General features: G+C 33.9%; 1 protein-coding gene across 1 annotated transcript; it reads right to left on the bottom strand.

Moving 5' to 3' along the window:
• Window positions 1-674: 674 nt before the first annotated feature.
• On the bottom strand, window positions 675-8,794 carry LOC139486991 (uncharacterized). Its single transcript, XM_071272020.1, has 6 exons — window positions 8,690-8,794; window positions 6,295-6,359; window positions 3,789-3,858; window positions 3,290-3,429; window positions 1,858-2,022; window positions 675-1,531 (listed from the first exon to the last, which is right to left on the bottom strand). The coding sequence occupies exons 1-6, from the start codon at window positions 8,704-8,706 to the stop codon at window positions 1,152-1,154; spliced, it is 837 nt and encodes a 278-aa protein (XP_071128121.1). The 5' UTR covers window positions 8,707-8,794; the 3' UTR covers window positions 675-1,151.
• Window positions 8,795-20,894: the final 12,100 nt, after the last annotated feature.

Genomic DNA, 20,894 nt, shown 5'->3' with positions numbered 1-20,894 from the left:
TTTTTGAACGTTTTTTGTTGTCCATTCGTTAGATGTATTTTATCATTAATTTTGATTTTGCCATTTGATTAGGGACATTTTGTTTTGAATTTTCTTCGGAGTTCAGTACTTTTGTAATTTGACTATTTACACTTGTAATTGTTGGTGCTCTTTGTAGCTTGCTGTTCGGTGTGAGTCAAAGCTCTAGGTTGAAAACCGTACTTAAACCTATGAGGGTTTACTTTTACAAATTGTGAATTGGATGGAGAGTTGTCTTATTGGCACACATACCACATCTTCCTATATCTATATATCACCTTGCAAGCATTATTGCACATGTAAGATGATATTATGTTTTATTGTTATATATATATATATATATATATATGTATATAAATTATCCATATTTACAAGTTATATCATTGTAAACTTATATTTTCAAATAAATTAAATTAGCGATTTTTTTTTTTAAATTGTAATCGTTTGAGCGAAGTATACGAATTTTGCCAAAAAGACAGTTTTCATAAATTAAGCTAGGGGAGGGTTTTTTTGGTAAAGGGGGGGGGGGGGGGGGGGTTAATGATACGGCCATGGTTGCTAACAGCATTTTGTATGAATCAAATGTCTAGTGTAAATATATGAAATTAAACTTAAATCTGTATTAATATATTACAACATATACAATCAAATTAATAATATTTGACATTTTTATTTTAGAAATTATAGATATAAATTAGAATAAATATATTAACACATATAGAACAAACATATTTAAACGCTTCTGAATAGTATGATAGAATCCTAACAAAATCATAAAAACAATACACAATACACAATAGCATCTTCTAAAAGTGATGTAACTTAGAAAGCACTTTTTTTACATTTTACCAAATTAAATAAATCGCAATCGAGGCTTTTTAAAACAAGACTTTTTTGTTCAATTAGATTCGACATGTCTCCCTCTGAAACATTAGAAAACAGAATACAGGACCTGATTATTAGCTATATAGATGAGGGTGCATATAAACCTAAAAATATAACAAGTTCATTTTATTGAATATACATACAACAAATATGTTGTATATTCTTGTATTGTAAGTGTAAGAAAGTTCTGCAGGGTTTTAATTTGGTGTTCCGTGAATGTGCAATAATGGTGAGCGACACTTAAAAGTTTAGTCAATCTCGTGCACTTGTTGAATCGGTGGCAATTTATTGCCTCTGGTCTGACCATCAGAAAGATTCTTGAAATTGATTAGATCAGGCCTTGGTCCGATATTAAGTGGTGCTGCCATCCCCTCGAGTTCTGACCAATCGTTAGGTAATGGTACCGGGCTATCAGCTGGTAAAGGTGGCTTATTGTACTCATCGATTGATGACGTGGTTTGGTAACTGTCTGTTTTCGTACTGGTAGTCGCCTCTCCTACTGGATTGACCCGTTGACTATTCATCTTTGTCTTCTTCATAACGTAGAAAGCAATTATAGCAACACAAACAACGATAGCAACAACTATTAATGCTAGTGCTATGTAAAGACCAAAAGCAGCAGCTACATCTGAAAAAGAGAAAAACGTATACCGATAATCAATAGATTCTACTTAGTATTTCAGTTTTATATTCGTTTTCCTCTTCACCTTTTTTTAGCGCAGGATGAATAATGGCAAAGAATACGATTCTTTTAGATAAAATATATGTATGGGGTTATCGTAAAGTGAAAGGTGACACCATCTGAATGTAAGGATAATTTGGGACTATTGACTGTTTTATCAACAAATGAGGTCGAAATATACACGAAATATACACCATTTTCTTATAAAATGAAGAGCCAGAGAGAATAAGAATAATGTGTTCGAACGTTGAAGAAATAAGCATACTACATACCTGGAGATTTATATGCAGAATTATAATACTTGATTCTAAATCCTTTGGCTACAATTGTGGCGTCTGTTACAAATCTAATTAATATGCTAGGACCAGAACTGTTCAATGCTGGTACATCTGTAATACAGCATGATTGGTACAGCGCGGTAGAATTGTCAAACTCGCCTGGAAAAGAGAATCAGAGAAATCAAAAACAAACCAATAAATATAAACAGTAAAATTGGAGATTTCATTCAAATTGCACACGATGAGATGAATGGATAGAATTAATATAATTTTGACATTAATTGGCATAACCATCAGATGACATGCAAATCAGATAATAACATGTTTATGAAATATGATATGAACACTGAATTGTAAGGACTGACGACGCGAGTAGAATTTTATAAACTGCTTGTTACAAGACCATAGTTCACAGTAATACATTGTTATCCTACTCGGATACAGAAGTCTGACTCTAAGACGGCGGACCAGAAACTGCAAAAGATGACAGTAAATAATCTTAAAAGACTTTCAAGGTAGGAGTCAATTGATGATTTCAACAATGTTGACTTGATTGTAGATCTCATTTCTCTGATTTTTTTCTTAAGTTGTTGCGCTCTATCCACTTTCGATTCGTTTCTCAAAAAAATCATAAATAGTGTAAAAAAATATAATTCAGGGGCAATAACTCCAAAAACAGGTTTTTCGATTTCGCAGGAGATATTAACCTTTTGATTATTTCAACCCTATGTCAGATTTGCTTCATCTTCCTTTTTGATTTACCATTCGAACTGCATTTTATCCTTATGTTCTATTTTTAGCAACAACAGCAATGATTGTTGATTGATTCCCGGATAAATGTTTTAAACTAGACACCATAAGGAACAATCAGTTAAGAGGCAGAGGAGAAGATTTTTTTAAATGTTTAGGACGACGGAAGCCAATTACAAATGATGACAATAGCTCATATGGCCTTTAAGACCAGATGAGTTAGAAAGACGGGAGTGATGATACAGGGGCGGATCCAGTCATTTTAAAAAGGGGGAGGGGTCCTAAACAAAGACAAAAAGGGGGGGGGGGCTTCCAACTACATGTCCCCATTCAAATGCATTGATCGTCCAAAAAAAAGGGGGGTTCCAACGCCCCCCCCCCTTTTGATACGCCATTGTGGTATAAAAAATTACTACACTCGCCACATTTACACGTGCCTGTACCGAGTCAGGAATTTCGTCATTACTTTAGTTCCGTAAAACTTTTGAAGGAATAACTGTACAACTTTAGCAGTAGGAACCCTTGTGTTGTAATACTTATTGTTAATTTTGAAATCTGTTTTTAAACAAGAAACATTATTAGTTTAACACCAGTCCTTTAGAATAATCAGAACTTTTCATTTTGAAAAGGCGAAGCAATCAGGATTTAACCAGCAATAGGACTGTCCAATACTTACCATCATAGATGGATAGTTCATCAACTTGACATGTTGATGTCACCTTTCCTTCCAAATATTCAATCTGGCAATCTTCTACTATAATGTTTACAAGTTCTGTTGAAATATCAGATGTTATAAGCCAATCATATGTCAAATTACTGTAAAAAAACAAAAATCACTCCTATTATTCAATATGTTTTAAGTGTTAGTCCTACAAATAATCACAAGGTATTCAGACAAACAGCTAATGGTGTGATTGACAATGAGACCGCTATTCACAATTGCCACAGAAATTAATAACTATAAGTCACCGTACAACCATCAACAACGAGCAAAGCCCATACCGCATACAGCGAAGAAACATTTTTAATGCCTGTCTATCTTGGTATATTTATGGTTGTTTGTATCATATGTGTATTTAGGTTGCCGGCTCGAAGTGTGTACACATAAAATTGATTCTGCAAACTTTTACAGAAAGACACATGATAGAGTCATCAAACATGTATGGTAAACTTACTTTGAATAAGCAGTTGGGTACCCATCGGAATACAAGTACTTCGCTGTGGAGGTTGCAATTAAGCTCACATCTGAAACAATATATTCAATATACATTTGAAAATGAGATAAGACAAAGAAACAGCACAAAAAAGTCATGATTGTGTCTTGTCCACTGAAAAAAATTATAGGATAGATTATTTTTATCAATACTAACATTGATTTTGTTTTAAACAAATTAAAACGTGTTAAACTCATGTAAAAAGAAGATATGGTATTATTGCCAATGAGACACCTCCGCACAAAAGACCAAATGACACAGAAAGTAAAAACTATGTAGGTCAGCATAAGGCCTTCAACAGTGTGCAAAGCGGTAACCTCGTATATAGTCAGCTGTACAAGGCCCCGAAATGACAAATGTAAAACAATTAAACGAGAAAAACTAACGGCCTTTTATATGTACAAAATAATGAACAAGAGAAAATATGTAAGCGCTATAAAACCAGATTCAATCCACCATGTTCTACATTTGAGAATGTCTGTACCAAGTCAGGAATATGACAGTTGATGTCAACTCGTTTGATGTGTTTTATCATTTGATTTTGACATTTGATTAGGGAGTTTCCGTTTTGAATTTTCATCGGAGTTCAGTATTTTTGTGATTTAACTTTTTACACAGCAACAACCTAAATCATGCAAAAACAATTAACAAAAAACAAAAAAAGCAGACAGCAATCAACAACAGCCACTGAATTACAGGTTCCTGGTCTTGGACAGGAATTAAGAAAAGAATAAGGTGCGATCAAACACGTTTTTGGGCGGTCAACCATGTTTTAGCGGCCAGCCATGTTTATGAGCGCCAAATCGTGTTTTGAGCGCTAAACCGTCTTCTAACCTTGGAGGTAAAACAGCAAAAAATAAAGAAAAAAACACATTCAATAAGTTGGAACGGGTAATGCTTATCGGATCGACGTAAAACACAAAAATAAAAGACAACACACGAAAAGTAGCAACATAAGAGTACTCAGTGTAACTGAAAGCTAGTTCAAAGCCAATTACAACTTAGAATTTGGTCAAAAACTATGATTCATAACAATAAAGCTACCGGTCTTATATAAACCGGACACTATAAGTGCCCATAGGAATACATACAAAATGTTGATAAATGTACCTTTTATAGCCGACTATACGGATGTGTACTTTTCATTATTGGAGGCCATTATGGTTGCTTGCATCAACTTCAATGAACATTGGTGGATAGTTGTGTCATTGGCAACCATACTACATCTCCTTATTTTCACATAAAGTGCCAAGTAGAACATAACAGCTTTAATCAGCTCATCACAGATCCATGCATTAAGTGTATCTAAGATATAATTTTCCATATTCTACACAAGAAAATGCCCGTACCAAGTCAGGAATATGAAAATTGTTTACCATTAGTTTGATGTGTTTGAAATTTTGATTTTGCCATTTGCATAAAGACTTTCCGTTTTCAATGGCGGATCCAAAACTTTTCATAAAAAGGGGGCGCTGACTGTGCTTAGGGGGACCGTTCCCGCCATGCTACAGTGATTCCCTATATAATCAACAAAAAATTTTCCCACGAAAAGGCCGCCCCCCCTAGATTCCTATATGGTTTTGAATATTTTTTCTTGAAGTTCGATATTTTGACTTTTTATTATATGGAAGAAGGCTTTATATGAGTTGAGGCAAATACATTCGCTGTCAGATTTTTCAAAGGATAGAATTATTTCTATATTAATAACATATCCCGAATTATTTTGGTGTTTACAGAATTTGACGAAGGTATACAGAATTGTTTTCTGACTTGTAGAAGTCGGTTTTCAAGTACATATAAATATTTTCGTATATCTAGACTTATATTGGAATATACATGCATACATCAATATTTTGACCTTGATACCGCAATGAATGCTTTGCACCTGTAAGTCGGGAATCCGATGTTCAGTGGTTATCGTTTGTTAATGTGGTTCATAACTTTCTCGTTCTCATTTTTATAAAGATTAGACAGTTGGTTTTCCTGTTTGAATGGTTTACACTAGTCATTTTGTGGCCCTTTATAGCTTGCTGTTTTCGGTGTGTGCCTAGGCTCCATGCTGAATACCATACTTTGACCTATACTAGTTTACTTTTACAAATTGTGACTTGGATAGAGATGGTTGTCTCTTGTTACATCTTCTTACAGCTAAGGCTAGTGAAGACAGTTTTGATGCAATATCGCCAATTTTTCATGTTTAATTTGTCAAGCTTTGTATCGGAGAACATGATTATTCAATCATGAGGAATGAATTTGTATTAGAAAGACAACTATACATACAAAGAATCTTGTTTTATAAGAATGTCCGTCGTCTAAATCTATTTTAGTGATAACTAATACGCATTAATCTACCCGACACCGAATGTATTTGGTCATCTGATTTAAGTCAGATTCATTTAAAAAATATGCCGTTATGCAGCAATAACCTAAAATATGCACGCAAAATGGTCTTAAAATTATCACTTACTTTGAGCGTTAAAGGGTTGCAAATATGCCAGCAGTAGAATAAGAGGCACCTCTAATGGAATAAAGCTGAAATTACATATACAGATCAATATTAGATAATCATAGTGAAGAGAATTAGACGACTGTTAGATAGGACCAGACTGGGAAACATACCATGCATGATATTACATACTATTGTTTCAGAAAAAGGGAGAAGGTTTGGTACCCTTAAAATGTTTAATCCCGCTGCCAATGTTTGCACCTGTCCTAAGTCAGGAATCTGATGTACAGTAGTTGTCGTCTGTTTATGTAGTTCATACGTGTTTCTCGTTTTCATATACCGCTGAAAGACCGTTGGTTTTCCCGTTTGAATGGTTTTACAATAGTAATTTTTGGGGCCTTTTTAAATAGGTTGTTGTTTGGTGTGAACCAAGGCTACGTGTCTAAGGCCGTACCTTGACCTATAAGGGTTTACTTTTATGAATTGTTATTTGGATTTAGAGTTGTCTCATTGGCACTCTTACCACATCTTCCTATATCTATGTAAAAAAAAACCTCCTCAGTAGCTTAGAACTTCTGTACAGGCATCAGTATACATATATTGTTTTATTGAATTCGTTGCTTTTATAAATCTTAGAAAATCATTTTAGTTAAATGAACGGATATCTGTCGTGCAGTGCTTTGTCCAGTAATGACAGTTTTTGGTATTTTCCGGGTAAATCAGCTCTTTAGTTTGCACAATATATGATATTATTGACCGGACTGGTAAAAATGCCGCATTCAGTTGTTGTTTTATAGATGTATATCCCACATATTAAATTCCTTATTGTTCTTTGTCATTAGAATGTATCTGATGCGCTGTGTCGATTTAGACTAGAATTTATTTAACCCCGTACTTGGGATTATGCTTTCATATATATTTTTTATAGCCACCAAACTTGCCCTTTATAAGCTCGTGATGATTTGGAGATTGACAAATTGTATCGACAGCTTTATCTATTGCTGAACATTGAATGATGCCTCTGTGACGTTTTGCTATTGTTTTCGTTGGGTTTCTGTCGCATTGATAGTTTTCCATAGAAAAGCGAACTAATTAATATATACTACAATCATCCTGGATGTATTAAGTTATAACGTAAAACGTAATATCGGAATCAAACTACCACATGCAAAATAGCTTAATGCGATATGGGCTTTGCTCATTGTTGAAGGTCGTACGGTGACATATAGTTGTTAATTTCTATGCCATTTAGTCTATTGTGGAGAGTTGTCTTATTTTCAATCATACTACATCTTCTTTTTTAATATTCATTCAGGTACTGGGCTCTTGCAGCAATACTTCAATCGTTTGCAAGAACCATTGACCTCTGTTGTAGGAAACGGAAGCATTTGTTTTATGTTATGTTTATGTTATCTGTGTCTCTGGGCTGCTGTCTCCTTGACATATACTTTACGTTTTTAGTTATTTAGTTATTCTAGGTTAACCATGAAAATTTGTACCATGAACAGTTATAATCTACCACAGACATATACATATTTGTTTAAAGTTCATTATTTTGTACATTAATCAGGCCGTTAGTTTTATGTTTGAATTTGTTTTCTATTTGTCTTTTCGGTAACTTTTATAGCTGACTATGCGGTATGGGTCTTACTGAAGGCCGTACGGTTACCTATAGATGTAAGTTTTTGTGTCGTTTATTCTCTTGTAGAGTTGTCTCAATGGCAATCATACCACATTTTCTCTAATTTAGATATATATAGATATGTTTTCATTTTTCTCACCAACTAAAACATTTCTCGCACAATTGTAATCCAATTTGGTGACCATGCAGCTATTAATATTCAACCTAAAATTTACGGATGAAGCTAAAATTTGCATTTATAGTGGAAAATGTTGATAAACCACAGTCAAATCATGTATTTAATTGTTGGTCAAGTTATCTCGTAATTGGCCAGAAACGATTATTGTTCCTCTGAAATGAAAAATGCCCACCTTTTACCGTGATTCGGTCTAAATAGTGATGGGTATTAAATGTGAAGGCAAGAAAGTTTACACAAGCTTCATACAGGTCTATAAAAAAAAAGGTATGCAAATTGAAATACAGAAAATAAGAAGAATCAGAAATAAATACTGAAGGTTTAAGAAATAGAAACTATGAACTGGGGTGTAGTATTCAGAGTCGACGCTTATAGGGTATGATATTTTAGCCGGTTTGATATACAAGTCAAATTAACCACGAGGATATTTCTAATCTTTCCTATATAAGTACTTTTTTTTAAACATTCAAATTTTATAACATAAGAAATTTATATTGAAGAACGAGAAAAGAGAACATCTTGAAATTAATTTTTAGTCAAGATTTAGTATGGCTAGTTATTTGATATCAATATAAAACTGGAATATAAAATATACATACTTGTACAATAAGCCCATTTCAGTTTAGTCAAGTTTTATAAAAAATGTCAGCGCTGATTAGTTCCAGGGTGTCATCCTCTGAATTCACTTTTAGCTGTTTATCAATTTTGGGGCCAATATCTAAATGTATTAGTCCCAGATCTATTGTTCAGAGTTAATGTCAATTCTGACTTTCTAATTCTAGTTTGGAATATATCAACACACTGTTATGTTGGGTAGGCTCCTGCCATAGGAACCGACACGGAAATTTAGTCTATCAAATCGTGTTTTCCACAGTTTATAACGCGTCAGATATTAATTAGATAACCTGTTAAAAACTTTGATCTAAAATGATTGGAAAATAATCAAGGTATTATTATTGTAATCAAATATGCTTGGCAATAAATTTTGACATAGGTGTGGACGAATTATCGAGTCCGATTAATTATTTTAAAACGATGGATAAATCTTCAAATACAAATCTGGTATACTACAATACACTAGCAAATTTTAATTATTTGTCATATGCAAAAAAATATAGAAATTAATGATTTAGAAATTTTCAATTTTTTTTTATAATTTATACAAAATATGAAATAATAAAAAAAAAAGTGCCTTAAAATTGAATTATATGTAGCATCTAAATTATTACTTGAAATGTCAATATAAGATTCGGATAACTAATCAAATTGAAAGTGCGAAAAACAAATTCTAAAGCACATACATTAGTTAGATATAGTTAATTAAACGAATGTATGAAACCAGTGTAGGCGGCGGAGGACACTCTGTTTTTTGTATTCTGCAATTTTTTAATGCATTTTTCTCTATTCAGAGCTCTTTGGATTATATTGGTGTCTCGGGTTGATACGGATGGTATTTTGAAAAAGCCACTATGATATGATATTCTCTATATATCATATTAGGTCACGAGTACACTATATAATTAACATGTGGTATTTAGACTATAGTGGCCTATCAAAGGGATCATTGGCAAGTCTGCAATCCAACGTTAGTATAAGAACCTACTTCCATGTATATAGGTCTATACAAAACCAATGCCAACAATAACTTGTTAACTCTAAATTTGTTTTATGAATTTATTTCAATCGTTTATCATCAATTTTTGAAACCTTAAAGATTTTTCCTCACTGAACACCATGTTGTTTTTATAAAGGGACTGACACCACAGATTTTCCCTTACTGAATACCGTGTATAGTTTTTATAAAGGGCCTAACACCACTTTTAATCATGTATTGAAATACGTCTCGCCTACTAACCTATTACGAAATATACACATGTACAGTCTCCATGCGGTTGCTTTTAACCAATCATATTCCTAGAGTGTATAGGTGGATCATATTTGGTTTGTGATACGAGGTAATAGTATTGAAAAGCTAAAAATCATACATAGGCTAGTTTTATAAATTCACATACCTGAATCAAGAACCTTGGTGGGGGGGGGGGATAAAATTATCAACAAAAAAATAAGGAATATGTTGTCTACGGTTGTGTTTACTGTTGTCTGTTGATCTTTTTGTTTTTAGTAAGGCGGTGAACTTGTCAATGAGTTTGAATAATGTCCTTTTGGAATCTTTCGTCTCTCTTTTGGAAGTGCGGTTTTTTGTTTCGTTATTTGTCGTTTTGAAAAATAAGAAGATATGATATAATTGCCATTTGGACAACTAAGTCTCCAAAAGATAACCAAAATGACACAGAAATTAAGAACTATATAGGTAATTGTATAGAGAGTTGTACTGTCAACTTGGCTATCCTTCCATATCTTCTTATTTTTATAATTAATAAAAATTGATATTTTGTATTGTAAATTAGGAAATTACCCATTTACGAAAAACAATTTTAACAACAACAACAAAAAATAAAAACATTACCAAAGAAAAAATTACAAATGCATGGTATCATCTCTATGTCAAAAAGGGCGAACAATCAATCAAGGCGAATTTTTCAGTAGGGCAACCGGATGTGCTTTTTGGCTAAAATGTGTTTCGGCGGCGCTCAGCAGTCCTACGCCGAAAATTGGACTATTTTACGTCGGCCGACGTCAACTAAACAATGGCGCTCTTTTGTATTTTTTTTTTCGTTTGCGGCAAAGACTAGATAAATAGTCTACTGTCGATTGTAAGCATATCTATATGAGAAAAATATACGAGTTTACATATTATTTTCATTTTCGAACATTGAAATATAAGGAAATCTTTTCTTTTTTTTTTACATCTGAACATAGAATTTCGGATTATAATTTTCTGCACTGTAGGATTAAATGTCTATATCAAAAAAGGAAACAAAAAAAAACCCTATCCTTCGATTTGCTAAATTTTTTTTACATCCTATTCTCGCGAGTTTTGGGCATCGAAATTCGTAAAGAACACGTGTGTTCCAGCCAGGGCAAAAAGTTGTTACCGTTTTAATGTAGGGCCCGGGTCTCAATTTTTTATAGGTTTTTCCTTGCATGGTCGGTAGATGATTTGGAAATTGGAAGAGTTACTGTTTTTAAAGTGAATTTTCATTCAAATGTCATGAAAAGTGAATCCTTACATGGCCGGTATGAAACCCCTTTAAATATAACAATATGTGTCAATGAATTGTAAAATTATAGATTTTTTTTTCGAAATTGAAGAAGGCACCATTTTCGTCTATTTTTCCATTCCGTATATTGATATGCTATGAGGTGTTTCAAAAAAATCTTCGCCTCGATTTTTTTTAAAACTTTCATATGATCTTTATGAAAAAATTAGGCACCTCTATCGAGTAGAAATGGAGAACGGTCTTCTTTATTTTGTATGTCCCCACTATGGGGGCATGGTCCTTCCTGGACCATGTTTCTGAAGTACACGATAGTAATTCATCTCCCGAAAATAATTATCCTCTAAAAATTATTGAAACATAACAAATAGAGTGGGGTGCTCATTTTCGCCATAACTTTCCATGTTTTCTGCAGTTTATGTTCAGGTCTTTATGTTTTTGAAGTATACTGATATTTCTTTATGAAGATAACATCAAAAACAAAGTATTCTTAGCATGAAAATGTGTTTCTTTGAAGAAAAAAAAATCATCTGAAAAGTTAGATTAAAGGCTATTTGAAATTTCCTGATGTTTTGTCAAAGGGGGACACATATTTACCGTTTTTATACATCTATTTAAAACCAAATAACTGCAGCTTTAAGCAATATTTATCAAATCAATTTCATTATATAAGAATAGCAGACATTTCAAAGGTGTAAAAAACTGAAGTTTAGGGCAATCAGTCAAAGAATTACTAAGAAATACTTCTTTGAAATCATTTTTTCATTCAGGAAATTGGCCGAAAATCGTTGTCTGTTTTTCGGTCCTTTGCGGTAAGTGCCGACATATTGTCTAAGTTTAAAAAATAATCATATTTTTGTAATAATATAATTTACCGGCATATTTCTTCCATTTTTAAATACCTATCCTTTGAAATTTACACCTTAAAATCATGTCACCGGCGAATATAAGCGCCCCACTCTATATTTTAAGACATCAATATATTTTACTTGTTTGTGATTTTTTAAGCAGAATTGTCGGGATCGACCTCAACCGAGGCTGTATCAGTCATCAGTATACCATCAGAACTACTCTGCCTGTCTGGCTGCACGAAGAAATATTTATTGTACTGCATAGCGAGAATGGCCGAGTAGTTACGATTGATTTCTACAGAAAAAGCCTAAAGGGCAACGTCAAATAACGTCATAATACGTGAACTTATCGAATTCTTGCGCCAAATTTTGTAGATCAGTTTATTTAAAACTGCATAATCAAAATTCTCAAATTCTCTCTTCACCAAAGTTACACTGTGAGACAGTTAAGCAAAAACAGTTCTTACGTCTGTTCATAAATCATACTTAAGTTTCCTGCATGCATTATTTCATTCCTGCGCGTAGAGTAAACTTCTTGTTACGTCATAGTAGGTCATTCTTCCACAACTACGACATCGTAGAGGAAGAGCATAAAGAATCTCAAAAGTATTTTAGTTTAACCGAAGATTCCGATTGCTGCAGAGCATCATCGTTTTTTCGAGTAAGTAAAACATTATTTTTTTACGGACTTGTTTCATTGTTTGCAGACTTCATTTTTTGAATAAAAAACGAGGCGCAAAATACAAATTAGCTGTCATAAGCTAAAGTTGAAGAGGACTACCGCAGCATCTTTTCAGTTTTAAAAACATCACGCGTTTTCTTTTAGGCCCTTTCTTTTATATATTAGGCATATTTATTTTTTTGGAGGGTATGAAATGAATGGTGCAAAATCCTGCATTCTAGGCATTTTTAGAGAGTTTGATAATGTTTTGAATTTGGACACTTTTTACATAAATTATTCATTTTTTAAGACTTTTACTAACACCAAATTTTTAACAACTTTATTTAAATTTATATGTAAGATAATCATCCAAATATCACTGATTTGAGTCTGCTGCCAGAACATAGAACAAACATCGATTCAGTAGAGTTTTCCAAATTTTTCTATGGACGGTTCAGTCAAATCGTTTCAGAATCATAATTTGGTCTGCTGATATCCTTATCGCGATGAGCATGGCAAGACCGCACAATCTCGCGCCACTCATGCATGCTCTTTTTCAAGTTTTCAGTTGTTTCAGGGCAGTCTGTGTTTCTAAAGGTAGCACATCATCATCAACACAATGATCAATGTCTTCTTCCAATTCCTTCTCCATCAGCAATTCGGTAGCAGCATCGGTAGTAACAGTTTTGTTTGCAAAAGGGAATTAAGTTTTCCTGTAAGCACCATCATACAGTCGCAGTTACAAAATATTAAACTCGCTTTTATGCTGACAAAGAGTAGACAAACTAGGGATAGAATGAGATAAGATATACAATTTGTATATGATTCTATCTATAGAGTAAGTATATATGGGTACAGGGGAATTGGAATGGAGTTTTTGACGTTTGTACATGTAGTTCCGTAATTTCAAATTATTTCTGGAAATAGTTTGTGGTATTTTAGTTCCAGAATCTATAAATTTAGGGATTAGGGTTTGGGGCTGTCCGATTCCGAATGGGATATTCTTTCAATTTTTAAGGTTAAAGAAACATGGATAAAAACTAATCCATGCATTCATGTTTCATATTATTTATATTTCATTTATCTGTAAAGAGAAAGTTTAAAGTTCGTCAAATGAATACGCAGACAGCGGTCTCACTAATTAGCGACAACAAGAATTTTAGCGACAAGAAGCGTCAACAAGCGACAACAAGAATTATTTTAGCGACAACAAGCGACAAGAAACTATTTAGCGACAAGAAAACATTTTTTTTTTAATTGAAATTAATTATTGCAATAAATATTAAAAGAATGTGCAAAAGAAAATAATTTTAGCGACAAGAAAGTTAAAATTGATAGAAAAAAATGAAACATTATTTACATATTATACTGCACTCGATCTATATAATTTGTTTTTTAAAACTCTTTTCTTGCAATATATATTTAGCTCTTAAAATGAATTATTTCTGCATCATTGTCCTGAAAATATTGACACAAATTGTGAAATACAAAGAACTGAAATCAAACAGGAGGAAAAGAAAATTGAAATGTGAATGTTTTCATCTTTTTATTTGTTTATTGCCTCATTAAACGATATTTATCATGTTTATGCATATTGATTGAAGACGAAAGGAAATTAATGACAATCTTGAGTTTTCAACAGGTATTCATTATTTACAATGATTGTATATTATATTCTGGCGCGTGTAATTGCATAGTCTGACGCGTGTACAAAGTTGAAGGTGTTAATTGGATGTTATTGTAGCAATAAAACAGGGGACACGCGACTCGTTAATCTCATTTGATGTTCCACATGTTTGCTTATCAAAATGGGACCACCATGTACAAAATGTATAAATATTATGTTAGATAGGAATGTACATATTACTATATAATGACTAAAAATAATTAAAAAAAAAAAAAAAATATGGACCCCAAGGTAGAACCACGTCCTTGTCGTGGGGTCTGGAAACACGCTTAAATAATAAAGATGGCAAAGCGTGGCTGAGAGTTCTATAAATAAAGCATCGAATTGACATAACAAGAGTACACGTAGAGCATAGTATTAAGCAAATGAATCAAAATATTATATTCCATTATGCCCGCTCCATATATATATCCATTCGTTTATTCATACTTTGACTTTGATGAAAACAGATACATACATTATCTTATACATATTCTTCATATTTAAAAATAAAAAAAAAGAAGCTCAATCTCTTTCTTTTTCACAAATGTTCAATTTCTTCATCTACCAATATACTAATATAAACTTCACAATCTCTTTCTTCCTCACAAATGTTCCATTTCTTTGTCTATCTAACTATAATAAAACATTTTAATTAGACATATCTGCTCGTATATTTAAAAAAAAAACATTAAATACAAATTTCTTTATATCTAATAAAAAAAAAAATGTTTTCTTGTCGCTAAATAGTCTTCTTGTCGCTTGTTGTCGCTAAAATAATTCTTGTTGTCGCTTCTTGTCGCTTGTTGACGCTTGTTGTCGCTAATTAGTGAGACCCCGCAGACAGGACTGCCCCCTTGCGATGCCCAGTACTTGATTTGTCAAAAGTTGGTGAAACGGAGAAATGAATACGCAGACAGGACTGTCCCCTTCCGAAGACCAGTACTTTATTTGTCAGTCTACTTATCGTTTTTTGATTTTTCTAATGAAGTTATATACAATACTCAGACTCTGTTAAAAAAAAATAGTTTACTAGAATTATTCCTTCTTTACCTTCAGTGTCGCTTTTCCCTTTTCTGCAAGAGCCTGTTTTTAACTAAAGATCCATGATGATTATCGTTACTATGTTAATGTAATCGAGAAACATCACCCGTTGAGATGCCGAGTTATATCCAGGAAGAATAGTTTAAAAGGAATGATGACAAGTTATAGAAATTAAGGTTGAGACAGAACAACAAATGACTATTATATTTATATATATGTATAAAAAAAAATATTAGTGTCGAGATTTTAGTGCCTCACTTGCCTCAAGGGTAGCTACGGCCTTGTAACTAACTTGTAAGGATGAGATGCTTCCAACCCGATTTCCCGATATTAAATCTGCCGTCTGTATTTGCTGACGGCAATTTTCGTTTTTGATTTTTTTTATCGATTATTGAAGGCAGTCCAAGCAAAACAATATTATACGCTGCTTACACGACACAATTATAGGTTAAGGTTTATCATCACAAAAAGTGTTTAAGGTTTATCACAAAAAGTGTTAACATTTTTATTTTGTTTCAGAATGTTTCCTTCTCCAGGGCGGAAGTCTCGGTCTTTCCGTCGGAAATCATCACCTAAGAGTGTAGATGACATGGCCTTTTTTCAGGAAAATGGTGAGTAAATTGTCAGTCTGAAACCCAAAAAGGGTTTGTAATGTATAAATCAAATTATAAGTTCTAACCTGAATACACCAAGTAGGTCAAACTGTAATTATAAACTAAACTAACAGTAAGATTGACACCAGCCAAGGTATGTACCTACACAGACTAAGCAGTAATTTAGATTGACACAAGGTTTGTGGCTACACAGACTATTAAAGCAGTTATTTAGATTGCACAAGGTATGTGACTACACAGACTAAGCAGTTATGTTAGATAGACACATAGTAGGTGGCTACACAGACTAAGCAGTAGAAATTTTGATTGACACAAGGTATGTGGCTACTCAGAATAGGCAGTAAAGTTAGATTGACACAAGGTATTTGGCTACACATACAAGAGAGTAAAGTTAGATTGACACATTGAAGGTATTTGGCTACACATACTAGGGAGTAAAGTTAAATTGACACATTGAAGGTATGTGGCTACACAAAATAACCAGTTAAATTAGATTGACACAAGGTATGTGGCTACATAGACTAACCAGTAAAGTTAGATTGACACATTGAAGGTATGTGGCTACACAAACTAAGCAGTAAAGTTAGATTGACACAAGGTATGTGGCTACACAGACTAAGCAGTATAGTAAGATTGACACATTGAAGGTATGTGGCTACACAGACTCTGGAGTAAAATTAGATTGACACATTGAAGGTATGTGGCTACACAGACTAAGCAGTAAAGTTAGATTGCCACAAGGTATGTGGCTACACAGACTAAGCAGTAAAGTTAGATTGACACATTGAAGGTATGTGGCTACACAGACTAGGTAGTAAAGTTAGATTGACACATAGTAGGTGGCTACACAGACTAGGCAGTAAAGTTAGATTGACACAAGGTATTTGGCTACACAGACTAAGCAGTAAAGTTAGATTGACACAAGGTATGTGGCTACATAGACTATATAAGCAGTAAAGTTAGATTGACACATGGTATTTGGCTACACAGACTAGGCAGTGAAATTAGATTGACACATTGAAGGTTTATGACTACACAGACTAAGCAGAAAAGTTAGATTGACACAAGGTTTATGACTACACAGACTAAGCAGTAAAGTTAGTTTGACACAAGGTATGTGACTACACAGACTAAACAGAAAAGTTAGATTGACACAAGGTTTATGACTACACAGACTAAGCAGTAAAGTTAGTTTGACACAAGGTATGTGACTACACAGACTAAACAGAAAAGTTAGATTGACACAAGGTTTTTGGCTACATATACTAACCAGTAAAGTAAGATTGTCACAAGGTTTATGACTACACAGACTAAGCAGTAAAGTTAGTTTGACACAAGGTATGTGGCTACACAGACTAAGCAGAAAAGTTAGATTGACACAAGGTTTATGACTACACAGACTAAGCAGTAAAGTTAGTTTGACACAAGGTATGTGACTACACAGACTAAACAGAAAAGTTAGATTGACACAAGGTATGTGACTACACAGACTAAGCAGTAAAGTTAGTTTGACACAAGGTATGTGGCTACACAGACTAAGCAGTAAAGTTAGATTGACACAAGGTATGTGGCTACATAGACTATATAAGCAGTAAAGTTAGATTGACACAAGGTATGTGACTACATAGACTATATAAGCAGTAAAGTTAGATTGACACAAGGTATGTGACTATACAGACTATCCAGTAAAGTTACTTTTTCAATTGATTTTTATAGTTCGTTCGTATGTTGTACTGTTATACCACTGTCCCGGGTTAGGGGAGGGTTGGGATCCCGCTAACATGTTTAACCAAGCCACATTATTTATGTATGTGCCTGTCCCAAGTCAGGAGCCTGTAATTCAGTGTGGTTGTCGTTTGTTTATGTGTTACATATTTGTTTTTCGTTCATTTTTTTTTCTCATATAAATATGGCCGTTAGTTTTCACGTTTGAATTGTTTTACATTGTCTTATCGGGGCCTTTTATAGCTGACTATGCGGTATGGGTTTTGCTTATTGTTGAAGGCCGTACGGTGACCTATACATTGTAGTTGTTAATGTCTGTGTCATTTTGGTCTCTTGTGGACAGTTGTCTCATTGGCAATCACACCACATCTTCTTTTTTATAACCAGTAAAGTTAGATTGACACACTGTATGTGGATACACAGACTAACCAGTAAAGTTAGATTGACACAAGGTATGTGGCTATAAAAACTAGGCAGTGAAGTAAGATTGACACAAGGTTTGTGGCTACACATACTAGGGAGTAAAGTTAGATTGACACAAGGTTTTTGGCTACATATACTAACCAGTAAAGTAAGATTGTCACAAGGTTTATGAATACACAGACTAAGCAGTAAAGTTAGATTGACACACTGTATGTGGCTACACAGACTAAGCTGGCAGTAAAGTAAGATTGACACAATGTTTTCGGTTACACAGACTTAGCAGTAAAGCTAGATTGACACAAGGATTGTGGCTGCACATACTAGGGAGTAAAGTTAGATTGACACAAGGTAAGTGGCTACATAGACTAACCAGTAAAGTAAGATTGTCCCAAGATATGTGGCTACATAGACTAACCAGTAAAGTAAGATTGTCACAAGGTTTATTACTACACAGACTAACTAGTAAAGTTAGATTGACACAAGGTATGTGGCTACATAGACTAACCAGTAAAGTAAGATTGTCACAAGGTATGTGGCTACAAAGACTAACCAGTAAAGTAAGATTGTCACAAGGTATTTGGCTACAAAGACTAACCAGTAAAGTAAGATTGTCACAAGGTATGTGGCTACACAGACTAACCAGTAAAGTAAGATTGTCACAAGGTATGTGGCTACAAAGACTAACCAGTAAAGTAAGATTGTCACAAGGTATTTGGCTACAAAGACTAACCAGTAAAGTAAGATTGTCACAAGGTATTTGGCTACACAGACTAACCAGTAAAGTAAGATTGTCACAAGGTATTTGGCTACAAAGACTAACCAGTAAAGTAAGATTGTCACAAGGTATGTGGCTACACAGACTAACCAGTAAAGTAAGATTGTCACAAGGTATTAGGTATTTGGCTACAAAGACTAACCAGTAAAGTAAGATTGTCACAAGGTATTTGGCTACAAAGACTAACCAGTAAAGTAAGATTGTCACAAGGTATTTGGCTACAAAGACTAACCAGTAAAGTAAGATTGTCACAAGGTATTTGGCTACAAAGACTAACCAGTAAAGTAAGATTGTCACAAGGTATTTGGCTACAAAGACTAACCAGTAAAGTAAGATTGTCACAAGGTATGTGGCTACAAAGACTAACCAGTAAAGTAAGATTGTCACAAGGTATGTGGCTACAAAGACTAACCAGTAAAGTAAGATTGTCACAAGGTATGTGGCTACAAAGACTAACCAGTAAAGTAAGATTGTCACAAGGTATTTGGCTACAAAGACTAACCAGTAAAGTAAGATTGTCACAAGGTATTTGGCTACAAAGACTAACCAGTAAAGTAAGATTGTCACAAGGTATTTGGCTACAAAGACTAACCAGTAAAGTAAGATTGTCACAAGGTATGTGGCTACAAAGACTAACCAGTAAAGTAAGATTGTCACAAGGTATGTGGCTACAAAGACTAACCAGTAAAGTAAGATTGTCACAAGGTATGTGGCTACAAAGACTAACCAGTAAAGTAAGATTGTCACAAGGTATTTGGCTACAAAGACTAACCAGTAAAGTAAGATTGTCACAAGGTATTTGGCTACAAAGACTAACCAGTAAAGTAAGATTGTCACAAGGTATTTGGCTACAAAGACTAACCAGTAAAGTAAGATTGTTACAAGGTATGTGGCTACAAAGACTAACCAGTAAAGTAAGATTGTTACAAGGTATGTGGCTACAAAGACTAACCAGTAAAGTAAGATTGTCACAAGGTATGTGGCTACAAAGACTAACCAGTAAAGTAAGATTGTCACAAGGTATGTGGCTACAAAGACTAACCAGTAAAGTTAGATTGTCACAAGGTATGTGGCTACAAAGACTAACCAGTAAAGTTAGATTGACACATAGTATGTGGCTACAAAGACTAACCAGTAAAGTAAGATTGTCACAAGGTATGTGGCTACAAAGACTAACCAGTAAAGTAAGATTGTTACAAGGTATGTGGCTACAAAGACTAACCAGTAAAGTAAGATTGTCACAAGGTATGTGGCTACAAAGACTAACCAGTAAAGTAAGATTGTCACAAGGTATTTGGCTACAAAGACTAACCAGTAAAGTTAGATTGACACATAGTATGTGGCTACAAAGACTAACCAGTAAAGTAAGATTGTCACAAGGTATGTGGCTACAAAGACTAACCAGTAAAGTAAGATTGTCACAAGGTATGTGGCTACAAAGACTAACCAGTAAAGTAAGATTGTCACAAGGTATTTGGCTACAAAGACTAACCAGTAAAGTAAGATTGTCACAAGGTATGTGGCTACAAAGACTAACCAGTAAAGTAAGATTGTCACAAGGTATGTGACTACACATACTAATTAAGGAGTAAAGTTAGATTGACACAAGGTATGTGGCTACATAGACTAACCAGTAAAGTAAGATTGTCACAAGGTATGTGGCTACAAAGACTAACCAGTAAAGTTAGATTGACACATAGTATGTGGCTACAAAGACTAACCAGTAAAGTAAGATTGTCACAAGGTATGTGGCTACAAAGACTAACCAGTAAAGTAAGATTGTTACAAGGTATGTGGCTACAAAGACTAACCAGTAAAGTAAGATTGTCACAAGGTATTTGGCTACAAAGACTAACCAGTAAAGTAAGATTGTCACAAGGTATTTGGCTACAAAGACTAACCAGTAAAGTAAGATTGTCACAAGGT

The sequence above is a fragment of the Mytilus edulis genome, chromosome 8, assembly GCF_963676685.1.
Source record: "Mytilus edulis chromosome 8, xbMytEdul2.2, whole genome shotgun sequence".
Lineage (NCBI taxonomy): Eukaryota > Metazoa > Mollusca > Bivalvia > Mytilida > Mytilidae > Mytilus > Mytilus edulis.
Note: the sequence above shows the minus strand (reverse complement) of the source record. Positions and strands in the feature narration are given on the sequence as shown.